The following is an 18694-nucleotide window of genomic DNA, read 5'->3' as shown; positions in this document are numbered from 1 at the left end:
TTGATAGTTTTTTTCTCTTTTTTTACCAAAAAGAATAAAAAATGATAGCTTTTTTATTACAGTTAGCGGTTATGAATACACATTTCACACAACTATCACTGACCGACCTTAGCTCAGTTGGTAGAGCGGAGGACTGTAGTGTATGCTGAAATCCTTAGGTCGCTGGTTCGAATCCGGCAGGTCGGATTTTTATTTTGCATCCCAAAAAGTCAAGATCAATTTTGTTCGTAAATGATGAAATTAAATGCGATAATTTTCCTTTATTCAATACTTATGATATCTAAGTTAACTTGCGTATGTATATTTTATAACTCTAACGACAAGACCTAAATTCATAAATTAATATATGTCTCGTATTCATTTTTATATATAAAAATTGTGATATTCTTATTTTTATATTTAAATATACAGAGCGAAAAGTTATAATAGTTCGTCACAATTTGTGACTTTCTACAATTATAAAGAGAATTATCAAAAAAAAAATTGAAGCAAAATTCCGTTGGATGTCCTCCATAAAGATTGATATTTAATTTTTGATATCATAAAGACAAATAGTAGTGCAAATATAAAATCCACTAGGTTGATTCGTGAAGAAGACAAAATGAGTTTATTCATTTTTAAATGTCTAAATTGAATATAATCATCAAAAATTAGAATAAATTTTAAAATATCAAATTTTGGATTTATTGACAATGATTTGGCCTGAATTTAAACTAAAAACGTATTGGTGAATTTTTTTAATTCAACAATTTATGACGATATCAAAATTTTATGGTCAAATTCTAATAATGATCTAACGAGAATTGTCAATAAAAAAATAATAATAAAAAAAAGATGTAGAAATTTCATTGGTTATGACATCATTAAAACAAAATGAGTTATTTAATTTTAATTATCTAAGTTGACTCCAACTACAGAAAATTATTAGAATTTGTATCAAAATATCAAATATCAGATTTGGAGGTATTAAAATTAATTTAGTCTAAATTTATAATTAAAATCTGTTGGTGATTTTTTTTTATTTAACGGCTATTTTTTTAAAATTACAAAAATTCCTTAAATTTGATGGAATCCGGATACGTTTCAAAACGTCCTGATACATTACGTCTCTATTTCAGATACATCCCTCAACATCCCGATACATCGCTTCTCGATTCCGAATACATCACTCACTGTTCTGATACATCGCGTAAAGTGATGCATCCGAGAACAAGAAAAAAAAATTATAATTTTTTCAAATGCTATATTTTTTTTTAAAATATGGTAAAATAATTTATGTATTTAAGTAATTTTTCAAAATTTAATGCTCACATTCTAGTGATATGTCATGAATTGAGGTCAACATATGGCAAATCCCCATAAATTTGTGGTCAAATTTTGGTTATCCATTATGATTTGTGACTAGATTATGACCGTCTGTTAAGATTTGTTACGTAATAAATTTTGTTCATCGCTTTGAAATTTGTGGTCAATTGAGAAGATTGCTAGAGTTTGACCACAAATTCTAGTGATCCGTAAGAATTTAATGAAGTAAATATTACCATTAATTTAAAATTTAGACAACTTGTTAGAAATTTGTGAACTAATGCTAAATTTACATCTAATTTTTGTGAACTTTTTAAAATGGAGTCAGTATTATAGTGAAATTTAATAAATTCTATTCATATAAATTATCTATGTTTCATTTTCTCATTTTGGATGTCAAACAAGTGAGTTAGGTTAATTTGAGCGATCAGTATTGACCCAAAAGCTACTTAGGTTAAAATTGATTAAAAATGTAATGATATTGAGCTAAAATGAAGACCACTTAAAAATGGGTTATATTGACGGAACAAAAAATCAGTTCATATTAAAATTATCTTATGCCCAACTCATAAAATTTTAAACAAAATTGGACATTCCATCAATTTTTAAATTATATTTGACACACCTATCCTCACTACGATCATAGATTCGTAAGTACTTTTCATTGGGTCGAATTGAGAAGGTCGCCTCAAAACCAAAAAAATCACTAAGTTATGTGTTGATGTTTAACCTTTATGAACAAATCAAGTTTGACAATTCGACATGACTTGTAAACAATTTCAATATAAATATAATAAAAATTGTATTTAAAAGTTATGATCTCATCATAAATAGTGAAATTTTTCTTTTTTCTTTCGAGGGTGTAATGTCGATATTACATCTGCACAAAGTCTTAAAAAATGGACAAAGGTTAAATAGCGATGCAACGTGAATTTTGAAATCTTTTACTTCTCTGTTAATGGTGAAGAATAGTACTTGCGTTTGTGGAGATACCCGCCCATAGGGCCCCACTTGTTTCATCCAAAAAAAACCGTTCACTAGCTAATCGAATTAGTAGGGCCCTATCAGAAAATATACGACAATCATATTTTTTGTGTCAATAACTTTCAAATAAAAGAAGCGTCTCACTAGAAAGAAATACACGATTGACCAAGTTGGAACAAAAGAGGTCATTTGACTCCATTGAAGTATCAAAAACTTTCAAGTACACCTTCTCATTACATGACCTAAAAAAATCTCCACTTAAAATTAGAATCAACTCACTAGTAGTTTGATAATCCTCATTAGAAAGTTATTTATTTCTTTGAGAATTCCTAATCATTTGATGTCCTTATTTACTTGAAATAATCTATTTTCAATTTCTTACGTAATTCAATTAAAATGATATCCTAATATTTGAAACGTTTGTCCTACACCTACTTTTCCATCTTGCAATCGTTTCGATTTTTTAAATTACCAAAACAAATAAAATACAGATTATTTCCAATTTTAAATTGTTGTACACGAATGATAACCAACCTTTGATAGTTAAATTACACAAAAATAGTTACGTGTTTCTAAATTAAAAAGCAATTTTTATTTACTAGCTCGCTATTTGTACTTTTTTGTTTATGTAATTAATGGGAAGTAACAAACGCCAAATTAGGCAGGATTCAAATTCATGCACTTAGTTGGTTTATTTTTGGATAGTCCTAACCTATAGACATTATTTTATTTTTTATTTTTGGGGAGGATTTTTCCATCTGATTTTTAAATTAAAATCTAATTAAATTTGTGTTTTTATAGAATTTATTTCTAGTGATGATATTTTTAATATAATTTTTTATATATTTTTAAAAACTCAAACTCGAGAACGTTTACTATGACCGGCGACATTATTGTTTAGCTATAAATGGGGGTGGGTTATCATTTCCAATAAAGTAGTATGTGTGTGACTTATCTACTTGGGTTTTTAGAGTTTTGCATCGCATTTTTTTTTCTTTTTCAACTATCTCTTTTCATAATTTCCTTTTTTCGTAATTCTTAGTTGCAAATAATTATATCCTTTTCATTTGTGTGAATTTATTTTTCAATGTTCTGAAATATTTAAACAATTTTCATATAAAAATTATTAATAATTTGAATTATAAAGTTTCTCTATAATGGGGGAGAAAATAAAATATTTATCAAAAAGCTTCAAGAAAGAAAATGTACAAACAACAAAAATAACCATGATTTTCTTTTGTTAGTTCTTGTCATCACACAAAAATAACCATGATTTTCTCTATATATTTATTATATACGCTTAGCCATTTTTTTTTATACGTAGTAATTTTTTGAATAAAAGTTGAATGAATTCCTTTTGCACATTTCTAACAAACAAACTGTTTAATTATTACTTGAATACGTTTTTAATTACATACTTTTAAATATAGCATAAATTAAAATTATTATTCTTAAATTCATATTATTATTATACTAAAATGAAACAGATGAATGCATTTTTTTGCCAAATAATCGTAAATGCAAAGCCAAATAGGAATATCGTCTACACGTTATTACGTGATCAGATTCCCAAAGATTACAAAATCTGGGCATTCTCGTAAATAAAACCTCTTCTGATGTCAAATGAATTGCATTCACCTAACCTCTGTTTACTTTAACCGGCACTTAACCCAAGATAAACCCAAGTTGTTGAGCAAAAAGACAATAGTTATCAAAATAGTTTGGCAAAAAAAGACTATCTATACATACAAATTAAAATATAAAAATGTTTTCAAAATACATTTACTTTTTGAAAATTATTTCGACTAATTAAATTAGATTAGATTAAACTTGATATTTAGTTTTTTTAATATTAAAAACTAATGAAAGTACTATGAATTTTCAATTTTTCTTCGTATCAACATGATGATTTAAAATTTATATTATTTAACTCTTATAGTATTTGTACATAAATACTTATAATAACATAGTTTGATTATAAAAAAATAATTACAACAATTATAGAGGTATTTATTTAAATAACAATGATATGTATTCATTGTAATATAATGAAATAATAAGTACTAATTAACATACCATAACCTGTTAAGCTAACAATTTTTTTTTTTGTAATTTAAGTTCTACACACTAATACTGATCAGTGTAAAATATACAATGAAAACATTTATGTGATATTTATATATAGATCTCTATAATAAGTATTAAATATGACATAATTATTACAATTTTTTTTTTTAAAATTACTTCTTCTTATGCATTTTTTGTTTAATAATCATAATGTAGAGGTCAGTTTGCGCGCAATTAACTAATTTTATGAATTCTGTGTTACCTCTCATTAATACTAGTCGGATTTATCAATAATTTAGATAAATAATTTTTTTGAAGGATATAATTTACAAATCTTGCAAAATCACAAAAGAAATTTAATGTTTATTTCTCTTTTCAAATCTCATTTTTTTTTTGTGTCATTTTTATCTGGGAGGAGGAGTAATAAACAAAAAAGGAGAAATTAGAAAAAAGGCAAGCCCCACATAGAAATAACAGCTGTTAGGGCTTGGACTGCAAATGCAAACTGCGTGAAAATTCACACACACCCCCAGACAGCATATATAGAGCGAGATTCCGGCTACTTCGGAAGATCGCCGGCGACTTTTCTGATCTATAATTGGCCCACAGATTCGCGCCAAAATCCATTCACCATTTGCCTCTGCAAAATTCTCGCTTCTTTTTTTTTATCAAGAAATTATACATACAGAAAAAAAAAGAGCCAAATTTTATAGATAAAGTAGATGTTGTGTGGGACAGAGAGGTGCAGAGAGTGGTGAGGTAAGAGGGGTAGGTGGTTGATTTGAACCTTGGGATCGGAAAGGGGGAAATCTTGGGTTTTAGGAAACTACAGGGGTTTCCACTGAAATTAATGTTTCTTTACTCATTTTCTTGATGATGGGGTTCTGAAATTAATCAAGAAAATTTCAGGTGAGTTTCAACACTTTTGGAGAAAATAGATTTTTTGTGTGAATCTTTAGGGGTGCATGCAATCTGGGGGTGGAGCTCAGCAAGGTGGTGTCGCCGGAGCCGGTGGACATGGCCGGAACACGGCGGCATCAGCCTCAGCTTCTCCTTCATCATCTTCTTCTGCCTCTCATATGGGGTTGGATCAGCAGAAGCTGCATCAACAACACCAACGGCAGGTTAGGGTTAACAACTTTTTTTCCGAATTTTTCTTGTGCTTTTGAGGAAGGAGGTGTTTCAAGTGGCATTTTTGTTTTTTTCTGAAGTAGGATGGATTTTTGTTATTCTATTTTGGAAGTGGGTTTTGGAAATGACATCAAGTTCTTTTCTTGTAAAGGGGTTTTGTTGAATTATGTGAGTGGTAATGTTGTTCAACAATTGGTTTGAAGTGACATGAATTTGCTTGCTATGTGAAAGACATTCTTTTTCTTGTTCAATTAGCACTGAGATGCCAGCTGCTTAACTACTTAAGCTTTGGAAGTATGAGGATTTTGAACAAGTTCCAAACCCCTTGCTGTAAGGGTTTGCCTTGTGGGTTGAGCTCATCTCACCGGGCTCGCCTAATGCGGGTTACCTCTCCTGTGTGGTTTGCGAGCTATTGCATGGAGCGGGGTTTTTACTTTTGTGCCGCTTAAGGGTAGCGGCTGTGTCTTTCCCTTGTCATCAAAAAAGTATGAGGATTTTGAACATCTTGGCATGATGGAGAGAGTGATTTGCTTTTTGTAAGAAAGAGCAATTTTTTGTGCTGAAAAATGTATTAGCGCATGTTGATTTTTATAGTTATCCAAACTTCACTTTTCAGAGAATCAACTCTGTGTATCTTAGTCTGCCCTCTAATGGATGTGTTAAGTTCCACCAAGTGCCTGTTGTCTAGCATGTTACGATTCCCACTTTTCCTTTTCTTGATAAATAGTTCCCACCTTTTCTTCCTTATTTTAAGTGCTTGCCTCTGCCAGGTCTTTAATATTTTAACCTTGACCTGTTCAAAAGGTTTATATTTCCAACAGTATTGGAAGTCCATGTGATTCTTAACTGCAATGATGCTCTCAACTCATACCAGATTAACTGTCATTGCTCAGGTTATGGAATGCAATCTTCTATTTCGTCCGTACATATGAACACATTTTGTCCATATGATTCTTAACTGCAATGATGTTCTCAACTCATATCAGATTAACTGTCATTGCTTAGGTCATGGAATGCAATCTTCTATTTCTATTTCGTCCATACATATGACACATTTGGTCCATGTGATTCTTAACTGCAATGATGTTCTCAACTCATACCAGATTAACTGTCATTGCTTGGGTTATGGAATACAATCTTCTATTTCGTCCATACATATGACACATTTTGTCCATGTGATTCTTAACTGCAATGATGTTCTCAACTAAAACCAGATTAACTGTCATTGCTTAGGTTATGGAATGCAATCTTCTATTTCGTCCATACATATATGTTACATTTTGTCCACATTTGAGACTTAATGATAAACTCTAAAAAGTTGTAATAGTCCTCATGTCTAAAATTTTACTGTATTTGATTTCTGAGTTGATTATCCTTAACAGGAAAGACATTTATTAAAAAGTGAACTGAAGAAGACGAATTACAGCACAGGACGAAATAAGTTGTTGCTTAACCAAACTAGAGGATTTTTGTCCATTATGTGCATAGAATGCTGCAAATTTTTCCCTGGAAATTCTTACATGCTTTTGACTGGCAGTATTTTACCTTCCTTGTTGCTCAACTTTGTCAGTTATACCAGTTTCTCTCGAGTTTCTTGTATGCTTTCTTGCTATAATATTTTCCATGTGCTTTTGTTGCTTTGCTTGCTTCCTACTCCTGATACCTGGTGAGATAATTGTTCCTTTTTAACTTTTGAAATAATATTTTACCAGGTATGTTTTCAAATGAATTGTCTAAGACTTGTTGTGTTGAATCATGATAGCTGCTCTTTTCAAACTGATGTGAATTTACTTAGTGTCTTATTATGTTTCCTTACTCCATAAATGGTAGTGGCTTATTGCCTACAGTAAGGATATGATCACAATAATCTTGGTCTTATTTGAATCACTCACCTTCTTTTATAAATAACTTTGACATATCACTTATTGGATATTCATTTTGCAGTCATTACAACAACAGTTCCTTAGAAGGCCTGAAGGAAACGAAGCTATTCTGGCCTTCCAGACTGGCAGTCCCCATGGAATTTTAGGTGGGGGTAATTTTGTTGGACCTTCTGGATCCATGCAGTTGCCTCAACAGTCGAGGAGGTATATTGAACAGCATGGTTCTCCCACCATTCGAGAGGATGGACAGAACAGGAGCCAGGGCTTTGAGCAACAGATGTTGAATCCTGTCCAACAGGCATACCTGCAGTACGCTTACCAGGCAGCGCAACAGAAGTCAGCTCTTGGGATGCAACATCAGCAGCAAATGAAAATGGGAATGTTTGGCCCTTCTGCGAAGGACCAAGATCCTAGAATTGCTAATATGAAAATGCAGGAACTTGTTGCCATGCAGGCAGCGAACCAGGCCCAAGCATCATCATCAAAGATATCCTCAGAGCAACATTTCTCTCGTAGTGAGAAACAATCAGACCAGGGGCAGCAGTTGATGACCGATCAGAGACCAGACCCAAAGCTTCCTTCCCAGCCAACATTGCTTGGCCAAACGGTAGCTACGAAGCCCATGCAGGCTCCACCATCTCAACAAAGCATGGCGAACATGACGAGTAACTCTCTTTCTATGGCTGCACAGATGCAAGCAATGCAGGCTCTGGCTTATGAACGTAATCTTGATCTGTCACTACCCGCAAATGCTAACATTATGGCACAGCTAATTCCGATCATGCAGTCCAGAATGATTGCCCAGCAGAAAGTGCCTGAAAACAATGTGCATGTTCAATCGTCATCAGGTCATATGCCAAAGCAGCAAGTTTCATCACCTCAAGTTGCAAATGACAGTTCGCCCCATGCTCATTCTTCAAGTGATTTGTCGGGGTCAAGTTCTGCTAAAACAAGGCAGGCTGTTACAACCGGTCCTCTCGCTGCGTCTCATAGCGTAGCTTCAATTAATAACCCAAATAATATTCCTCAGCAGCAGTTTTCTGCTCATGGCAGAGAGAACAATTTGCCTCCTAGACAACCAATTATGGTTAGCAGTGGATTACCTCCTATGCATTACCCCCAGTCATCTGTAAACCCAAACCAGGGTGTGGATAACACCTCGCTGCCTAAACCCTCCTCAAATTCCCAAGAAACCTTGCAGACGCAGTATGCCAGGCAGTTGAGTCGACCTTCACCACATTCTGCAGCTTCTTCTCCAGATGGGAACTTGGGGAATTCCCTTATGTTTCAAGGTGGAAATGTCCGTCAGGTGCAACCACAACATCTGGGGTTCAGTAGGCAGCAACTTCATGTTCTTAAAGCCCAAATACTTGCATTTAGACGTATAAAGGTTTGTCCATTAGTGTACCTGTCAGGTTTACATACTTTGCTTTCCCTTGTTCAAAATACTCAAGTCTGTTATTATTAAATATATCTTGATCTTCTCTTTCTTGCTTGTAGAAAGGAGATGGGACATTACCACGTGAATTACTCCAAGCTATTATTCCGCCACCTCTGGACGTGCAAATGCAGCAAACATTTCCTCCTGGTGGTACAGTAAATCAGGAGAAACCATCAGGAAAAGGTTCAGAAGATAACAGAAGACCCACGGAACCAAGTGAGAAGGGTCCTCAGCTTGTAGTACCATCTAATGGACTGAATGGTTCAGAGGAGGAGGTCACAAGAGAGGAGAACACAGCTGCCGCAACCGCACCTGTGCCAGGTAGCACAACTGAGACAAAGGAGACTGCATCAGTGGTTCTTCCTGGAAAAGAGGAGCAGCGAATCATGGTACATGCTAGTAAATCTGACCAGGATGCTGATCGTGCTATTCAGAATATTCCTAGCAGAGGTGATATTGCACCAGATAGGGGTAAAACTGTTGCATCACAAGTTACTGGTTCTGATACTACTCAGGCGAAAAAACCTATGCAGTCTAGTGCTACTCAACAAAAAGATACAGGCCCAGCTCGGAAGTATCATGGACCATTATTTGATTTTCCTTCCTTCACTCGAAAGCATGATGGTTTTGGACCATCCATGATGATGAACAACAACAATAATTTAACATTGGGTTATGATATCAAGGATCTTCTAATGGAGGAAGGCTCAGAAATTCACAAGAGAAAAAGGGAGGAAAGTATAAAGAAGATTGGTGATATACTAGCTATTAATTTAGAGAGGAAAAGGATTAGACCAGATCTTGTTCTAAGATTGCAAATAGAAGAAAAGAAACTCCGACTTGCTGGTGTACAGGCACGCATGAGGGATGAGATTGACCAACAGCAGCAGGAAATAATGGCAATGCCTGATAGGCATTACCGAAAATTTGTAAGGCTATGCGAGCGTCAACGTCAGGATCTATCTAGGCAAGTGCAGGCCTCCCAGAGAGCTAACAGAGAAAAACAATTAAAATCTATTTTTCAATGGCGTAAGAAGTTTCTTGAGTCTCACTGGGCAATACGTGATGCTCGAACTGCACGCAACAGGGGAGTAGCTAAGTATCATGAGAGGATGTTGAGGGAGTTCTCAAAGAAAAAGGATGATAACCGGAATGAAAGAATGGAGGCGTTGAAGAATAATGATGTTGAGAGATACAGGGAGATGTTGCTAGAGCAGCAGACCAACGTCCCTGGTGATGGTGCTGAGAGATATGCTGTTCTTTCATCATTTTTGAGTCAGACAGAAGAGTATCTTCATAAATTGGGAGGTAAAATTACAGCGACAAAAAAACAACAGGAGGTTGACGAGGCTGCAAATGCTGCTGCAGTTGCTGCACGTGCACAGGTACTTCTCTTCCCCCTGTCTTGTGCAATTGCCTATCTTAAGTTGTTTTGCATGAGTTACGAATTACTATATTACGGGAAAAGGTTCTTGGTGCAATTTTATGGGTAATCATAGGGTAGGACAGAAGTGTCCAGATGCCTTTTCCACTATTGGTATCTATATATATATGTTATGAGCAATAAGAATAAAACCAAAGTTTTCCTTTCAGAACATATGGACCTCCTGTTGTACCGGGTTTGCTTGATAAACTCCCATTCCCTAGTGGATGACTGTTTTATTTGCATTCATTCATATATTTCTCCGTGATAACAGGGCCTATCTGAAGAAGAAGTAAGAGCTGCAGCAGCCTGTGCTCGGGAGGAAGTCATGATAAGGAATCGTTTCTCTGAAATGAATGCACCCAGAGATGGTTCATCAGTTAACAAGTAACTCATTTTCTTTCCTTAGTACACGTCGTTTAATTTGGATCCCTCTCTTAGATTTTGGCTTTTGGGACATATCTGGATGTGAGAAGTTCTGTCCAGCGGTTAATGATTTGTTGCTGATAAGTTCATTTTGCTCTTGAATAGTGGCTGAGTGGTACTAGCTTATGTGGAAGAAAATTAGTTATCTGGTCGCTGTTCATTTTGTCATTGACATTATGGTTGCTTACATCTAAGACAGCCATCACTTATCTTAACTGACTACACTTGTCTTTAACATTCTATGCTGTGTCATTGTTTTAGTGCATTGGGTTATCTTAGCTCTGTACTCTTTTTAATATCTCCAGGTATTATCATCTAGCCCATGCTGTGAATGAAAGGGTTATCAAGCAGCCTTCCATGTTAAGAGCTGGAACTTTGCGAGACTATCAGCTTGTAAGTTGTAAATTTCAATACATGCATAAAGGATTGACTTCATTTTCTCTCATTTTCTTAGTTTCAGTATCTTACTTTGTGCTTTTGCGTGAGATCAATTTTTTTTTATTGAAATGTTACAGGTTGGGTTGCAGTGGATGCTTTCTTTGTATAATAATAAGCTAAATGGTATATTGGCTGATGAGATGGGTCTAGGGAAGACTGTGCAGGTGTGAATATCTTTACCCTTTCATCCAATTTAGTGTCCTGCTTTTCTCTGTTAGTTGGATACTTATAACTATGAGTAGGTCAAAAGCGTGAAAGAGAAGTTGAGCATTATCGAATAACATACTAAATTTGAAACAGAGGGAAAACATATTATTACCCGAACTTCAGGGTACTACATTTTTAGCAGATAATCTGTAGCTTGTGCCATAGTGATATGCGTCTAATCCTCATTCTCTATCTCAACAGGTTATGGCATTAATTGCTTACTTGATGGAATTCAAACAAAACTATGGACCACATCTTATAATTGTGCCAAATGCAGTTCTAGTTAATTGGAAGGTTGGTGATCAATTGCTGGTGATGTGTGTGTCTTTCTGGTTTCCCTTTGTACTTACTCTTTTTATATTTCCAGAGTGAGTTTCTCAATTGGCTTCCATCTGCGTCCTGCATTTTCTATGTTGGTGGAAAGGATCAAAGATCGAAGTTATTTTCGCAGGTAAGGTGCATTCATGCTGATGAAATTTAACCGGTTTAAGTTGTTGAACTTGGTATTGAAGGTTCTATATACTGCTTCCACATCTTGTAGGAAGTTTTAGCGATGAAGTTTAATGTTCTCGTGACTACGTACGAGTTCATCATGTACGATCGTTCTAAACTTTCAAAAGTCGACTGGAAGTATATAATAATTGATGAAGCTCAACGTATGAAGGATAGAGAATCTGTTCTTGCTCGTGATCTTGACCGATATCGATGCCAAAGGCGCTTGCTTCTCACAGGGACACCATTGCAGGTGCATTGCGTCTCATTGCTTATGTTCAGATCTGTGTCTTCTGCTTCTGTTTGGATCTGGATTATTGCCTTAAGTATTGCCTATGTCCTACCTTTAAGTAGGCTATGCTAGGTTCAGATGCTAACAAAACTATTCAAGCCTGAGCGCAGTTGCTCAATTGTTCTGAAAACTTGCACATATAGAATGGTATATCTTTTGAATTCAGTCATATGCTGCTCCAATGGGATTTAATTGGTTGTAATTGGGTTACCAGTCTTGATAGCTTTGTGAACCCTTTTGGAAGGAAAATTGTAGTCCAGCAATATTTATTGCGTACAATCACAATTCATCATTGAGACCTTAGTACGGCTAAAGGAAAGACCCCTGTATGAGTGTTTAAGTGTCCTGTTTTAGTAGTGCCTATGCAGAGTTGCATGAACAACGAAAAATGATTCTTCACAGTTTTGTTCTTGGCTTAGAGCCTGTTTGGATTGGCTTTTGGCTTATGACTTATAAGCAATTCTAAATTATGGCTTTTGGCTTATTTTTGTTATTTTGGCTTAAAAATAAGTGCTTAGAAGTCCTTTTTAACTTTACCCAAACACTTCAAAATGGCTTAAAAACTATTTTGGCTTAAAAGCACCTAAAATAAGCCAATCCAAACAGGCACTTAGAGCCCGTTTGGATTGGCTTATAGGCTGTTTTCAGCTTTTTTGAGTGTTTGGCTGGCCAACTTAAAGCCATTTTGTGCTGAAAGTAAGCCCCAAAAAGTAATTGGGTCTGTTTGGCTTAGCTTATCTCAAGCAGCTTATAAGCTGCTTAAAATAAGTTAAGCCAAACAGGCTATTAGTTTTTTTACCATATGATCTTAAACATTGTTCAGTAGTTGCATCTGGGTGCTTATTTTCCTTGTAACCACATGAACTCTTCCTTACTTATCCCATCTTGTCTATGCTTAGACTTTGAATTAGCATAAGAGAATTTGTTAAATGTATTTGATGCAGAATGATCTGAAGGAATTATGGTCACTTCTAAATCTACTACTTCCAGAAGTATTTGATAATCGCAAAGCATTTCATGATTGGTTCTCTAAGCCCTTTCAGAAAGAAGGTCCGACTCACAATGCTGATGATGACTGGCTTGAGACTGAGAAGAAGGTCATTGTTATCCATCGACTTCACCAAATTCTTGAGCCTTTCATGCTCAGGCGTCGGGTTGAAGATGTTGAAGGTTCACTTCCGCCCAAGGTATACTTTCATGGTTGTCCCTTTTGAAACTGTGATGTAGGACCTCCTCTCTAATGACTACTTCGATTGCAGGTCTCAGTTGTCTTAAGGTGCAGAATGTCAGGTTTTCAGAGCGCTGTTTATGATTGGATCAAGTCTACTGGTACACTTAGAGTTGACCCTGAAGATGAGAAGCGAAGGGCTGAAAAAAATCCAAATTACCAGCCTAAAACATACAAAGTTTTAAATAATAGGTGTATGGAACTTCGGAAAACTTGCAACCATCCTTTGCTTAACTATCCATATCTCAATGTTACAAAGGACTTCCTTGTTAAATCATGTGGGAAATTGTGGGTTCTTGATCGGATATTAATTAAACTTCAAAGAACAGGGCACAGGGTGCTTCTTTTTAGTACCATGACAAAGCTGCTTGATATCTTGGAGGAGCATTTGCAGTGGCGACGACTCGTCTATAGAAGAATTGACGGGACAACAAGCTTAGAGGACCGTGAATCAGCTATTGTGGATTTTAATAGTCCAGATACTGATTGCTTTATCTTCTTGCTAAGCATTCGTGCTGCTGGGCGTGGATTAAATCTGCAAACTGCTGACACTGTCATCATCTATGATCCTGATCCAAACCCCAAAAATGAGGAACAGGCAGTTGCAAGAGCCCATCGTATTGGGCAGAAGAGAGAAGTTAAAGTCATTTATATGGAGGCAGTTGTTGACAAAATTGCAAGTCATCAGAAAGAGGATGAATACCGTGGAGGCGTAGTTGATTCTGATGATGACCTCGCAGGCAAGGACCGCTATATGGGCTCTATTGAGAGTCTCATTCGGAATAACATTCAACAGTATAAGATTGACATGGCTGATGAAGTTATAAATGCTGGGCGTTTTGATCAAAGGACTACACATGAAGAGCGACGTTTGACTTTAGAGACGTTATTACATGATGAGGAGAGATATCAGGAGACACTTCATGATGTTCCCTCTCTTCAGGAGGTAAATCGCATGATTGCTAGGAGTGAAGAAGAGATAGAACAATTTGATCAAATGGATGAAGAATGTGATTGGGAAGAGGAGATGACAAGATATGACCAGGTTCCGAAGTGGCTTCGTGCTACCAGTAAGGATGTTAATACGGCCATTGCCAATTTAGCAAAAAAGCCCTCAAAGAATGTCTTATTCAGTAGTGGTGTTGGTGTGGACTCCAGTGGATTAGCTCCTGAATCTGAGAAGAGAAGGGGGCGGCCCAAAGGTAAGAAGGTTCCTATTTACACAGAATTGGACGACGACAATGGAGAGTTCTCTGAAGCAAGTTCTGGGGAGAGGAATGGATATTCAGCCCATGAAGAAGGTGAAATTGGGGAATTCGAAGATGATGAATTTAGTGGTGCAGTTGGCGCTACACCAGTTAACAAAGACCAGTCAGAAGAAGATGGTCCCCCTTTTGCTGATAGATATGAATACCACCAAGGTCCACTAGGTGCTATAAAGACACGTGTACCTGAACAAGTGGGTTCATCAGGATCATCTTCAGACAACCAAAGGCCGACACAAATAGTATCATCGTCTGTGTCATCTCAGCAGAAGTTTGGATCCCTTTCTGCATTAGATGCCAGGCCCAGTTCTCGGGCCAAAAGGATGGTGGGAAGATTCATTCCCCTTTTTCCTTCTTTAAAGGTGTACATCCAGTACTGATAACAGTTATATAACTTCCATATTTCCATCTTTAAATTTCAGGCAGATGAATTAGAGGAAGGAGAAATTGCAGTATCTGGAGACTCACATGTGGATCTCCAGCAATCTGGTAGTTGGATCCAAGATCGTGATGAAGGTGAAGAAGAACAGGTGTTGCAGCCCAAAATAAAAAGGAAACGCAGTTTGAGGGTTCGACCAAGGCATGCTGCAGAAAGGCCAGAAGAGACACTCATTGAGAAGCCAGCTGTGCATCGTGGAGATTCTTCTCAGATGGCATTTCAAGGGGATCGTAGATATGATCTTCAATTGAGAAATGATCGTGGACACAAAGTGCATGCAGATCCTAGTGGTCCAAAGAATAGTCAAAATGATGCATCCTTTAAGAGTAAGCGAAGCATACCTTCAAGGAAATCATCTTCTAATTCAGTGAAGATGCATGGTTCAGGAAAACCTGATAAAGTGAGTCGCTTGTCCCCTGATGATGGTTTTGAACCCACAAGGGAAAGTTGGGATAATAAGCTCATGAATGCCAGCGGGACTTATAGTGGAGGGACTAAGATGTCTGAGGTCATTCAAAGAAAGGTAAAATGTAAAAACACTAAGAAAGAAGTAATTCCACTGTTACTTAAGTTTGCATTGCTTTTTATTGAATCAGTTTCTGGATACTGCATCTATACTGGAGTTTGGAAGAAGGAATTGGTTGTGTGGCACATTTGTTATAGGGTCTTCATTATACAAGTACCTGCACTTAAATTTTCTTTATTTAAATGAGTATTAGAGCTGAACAGATACAGAATATTCATATAGCCTACTGTGATTAGATTGGAATTGAGGCCTAATTGATTGATTAATTTAAAATCTAAATGATTGTCTTGTATTATATACCTTTCTAGTTAAAAGCTTATACTTGCAATTTATGATCAGTTTCCTATTATCTGAATATTTCACAAGGCTACAGCTTTAGCAAATATATGCATTATTAGGCTAGGACTAGATTTTTTTCCATCGGTAATTAATGGTTGGATGACTGCATTTAACATACTTGAACACAATGGTGGACTGGTTCAGAGTAGTGTTAATACAACTACGCCTCAACCCCAATCAAGTTCATTTTGTATCTGCTTGCTTAAAGAAGAATAGAAGATACAATACTCATGGCTGTGTGTCAATCTTTCCCTCTCGTGTTGCAGATATTATTCCTGATCTTGTGCATGTTTATTTCCTTCTATTGGCTATTTGCAGTGCAAGACTGTCATTACCAAGCTCCAAAAGAAAATAGAGAAGGGAGGTCATCAAATAATTCCACTGCTACATGGTCTGTGGAAAAGAATTGGTAGTTCTGGTTGCATGGGTGGGTCTGAGGATAGTCCGTTTGGTTTACAGACAATTGATCTACGTGTTGATGAGTCTGAGTACAGCGGAGTGCTCGAATTTGTGTCTGATGTACAGCTGATGTTAAAACGTGCAGTACAATACTTTGGTTTCTCACATGAGGTATGCACTGATTCTGATTATTGTTACTTCCTCATCATTGGCCATGCATTCATATTCATCTTCATCTCCCCGACACTACCTTGGTAGAAAAGACATACAACTGCCAGTCTAAGAAATTTACCTCTACGCCCGTTTTCCTGATGTTTACTAAATCATTGAATAAGAATTATGTATAATGAACTGACATCAACCAGTGAAAAGATCAGCATTGAGTGGTCCATCAATTATCATGTAATGCTCATATCCAGCTTCCCCCATTTTCTTCCTGTAATTTCTGTAATTTTTCTATTATTGTGATCACAGGTGAGATCTGAAGCAAGGAAAGTACATGATCTTTTCTTTGACATCTTGAAGATAGAGTTTCCGGAGACTGATTTTCGAGAAGCAAGGAATTCCATCTCTTTTGCTGGACCAGCAGCTTCTACTACACCCGGTGCGTCTTCACGGCTGATGACTGTAGGTCAAAACAAGAGACACAAACTGATAAATGAAATGGAACCTGACTCTAGCCCACTGCTGAAGCCGCAGACACGTGGAACACTCCATGCCGGCGAAGATGCCAAGTCTAAGAGTCATGTGGCTCAAAGAGAAACAAGATTTGGTGGTAGCAGCAGCCGGGAGCTTAGCCAAAAGGATGATTCCCGCCCATTCACTCATCCCGGGGAGCTTGTTATTTGCAAAAAGAAAAGAAAAGATAGAGAGAAGTTGGGGTTGAAACCTGGGAGTAGTTCTGCTGGTCCTGTCTCACCACCTGGTGTCAGCTGCAGTATCAGAAGTCCAGGCTCTCTCCCAACTGCGAAGGAGGGGGGAAGGCTAAACCAGCAGCCACCCCAACAGTTGAATGGCAGTGGTAGCAGCAGCTCTGTTGGCTGGGCAAACCCTGTGAAGAGATTGAGATCAGATTCCTCAAGAAGACGGCAAAGTCATTTGTGATTATCGTTTTGTTAAAGGTGTACACTGTAATGCAAGTAATAGCTGTATTGAGTGAGGTGCTGTGAATGACCGGCCCTTCGGATTTTCATACCTCCTGACCTGTGTACTTCCCCATTCCATCCCCAACCTCACTTGTATGATAAATTTGCTTTTGAAGATAGGCTTCTTAATGTCTACCATTGGCAACTGCTTGTCTCTGGTTGTTTTCTCTTCCTCCTTCCCCTAATTCTATTTTCCAGAAATTGTTGAGTGCCAGATTATGAAAAGCCACCAAAAGGTGCTGGCCTTATTTACCTGCCAAAAGACTCTTTTTTTGTTGTTGGCTTAAACTCAACATGTCTTTCTTAATAGAGTTTAATGGACTCTCAAATGATCTATATATTCAATAATCCTATTCTTTGCCATACCTTAGGACTTATAGGGATTTGTAGGATCATCCTACTAGATACATGTACATGTCCATCAACTGATCAACCAGTCAGATTGATGCAGTTCAAGGGAAGTTAGGTCGTGGGGATGTCTGGAATATTCTTACAGAACCATGGAAACTGAGGAAATTGAAACTATGGGAACTTGAAGACGGATAATCCAGTAGTTAGATCGTGCATTCCATCACGTTACCAGAAGAACTGGTTAGATATATAATAGAGAGAACTGGTGCAGTTTTGGCAACCTTCTAACAGGTGAGATACTGCTGGCGAATCCTAAGGCTAATAATGATGATTCTAATGGCAGGTGAGATATCGGCAACGAAAACTCTCTTGAAGCTTTACTAGGCAAACACCCGTTAACCCGTGTTATATAGGATGAAAGATGCACTGGATTCTGTAAGATATAGACAGTGAGCCTATCATGGTGCTATTTAGTACTAGGAACATTGTTTAGTTATTTAGAAGTACTTATTTTGTTGTTTGATACTCAAATGTCATTAAATCAACGACTGGTTCAGAGTATGAGAATTAGATGATATAATTTTTGGTGCGGTTTCAAACTTCAATGTAACATGGCTTCTAATTACAAATTGCATTTTATGCTTTTTTTTAGGAAAAAAATATACTAATATATTTTATCCAAGAGATGTATTTGCTTGTTTGACGAAGATTTTGAAAGGCCAAAAGTGATGCGTTTGGCCAATTTTTAGGGAGAACATAAGTGTACCTAGAAAGTAATAGAAGTTATTTTTCAAAAACTAAAAAGAAAAAATAATAATTTAGGTACATATAGTAAAATGATAATTCCCTTTACTTGTCAACTGCCAGCTCCCACCCCCGGGGAGAATAAACATATGGGAAGGAACAACGCAAA

At 36.5% G+C, this 18694-nt stretch overlaps 1 protein-coding gene and 1 non-coding gene across 2 annotated transcripts; both read left to right on the top strand.

Annotated features, from left to right (window-relative positions):
- Window positions 1–102: 102 nt before the first annotated feature.
- TRNAY-GUA (transfer RNA tyrosine (anticodon GUA)) lies at window positions 103–186 on the top strand. Its single transcript is given in 2 exon segments — window positions 103–139; window positions 151–186. It is a non-coding gene; the product is annotated as a tRNA-Tyr (tRNA).
- Window positions 187–4798: 4612 nt separating this feature from the next.
- Window positions 4799–17692, top strand: LOC129886554 (ATP-dependent helicase BRM). The gene is made up of 14 exons (XM_055961278.1): window positions 4799–5480; window positions 7432–8760; window positions 8871–10196; window positions 10509–10621; window positions 10966–11053; window positions 11176–11262; window positions 11507–11599; window positions 11673–11756; window positions 11847–12050; window positions 13034–13276; window positions 13349–14908; window positions 15005–15544; window positions 16205–16456; window positions 16760–17692. The coding sequence occupies exons 1-14, from the start codon at window positions 5322–5324 to the stop codon at window positions 17387–17389; spliced, it is 6708 nt and encodes a 2235-aa protein (XP_055817253.1). The 5' UTR covers window positions 4799–5321; the 3' UTR covers window positions 17390–17692.
- Window positions 17693–18694: the final 1002 nt, after the last annotated feature.

The sequence above is a fragment of the Solanum dulcamara genome, chromosome 4 (genome assembly GCF_947179165.1).
Source record: "Solanum dulcamara chromosome 4, daSolDulc1.2, whole genome shotgun sequence".
NCBI lineage: Eukaryota > Viridiplantae > Streptophyta > Magnoliopsida > Solanales > Solanaceae > Solanum > Solanum dulcamara.
Note: the sequence above shows the minus strand (reverse complement) of the source record. Positions and strands in the feature narration are given on the sequence as shown.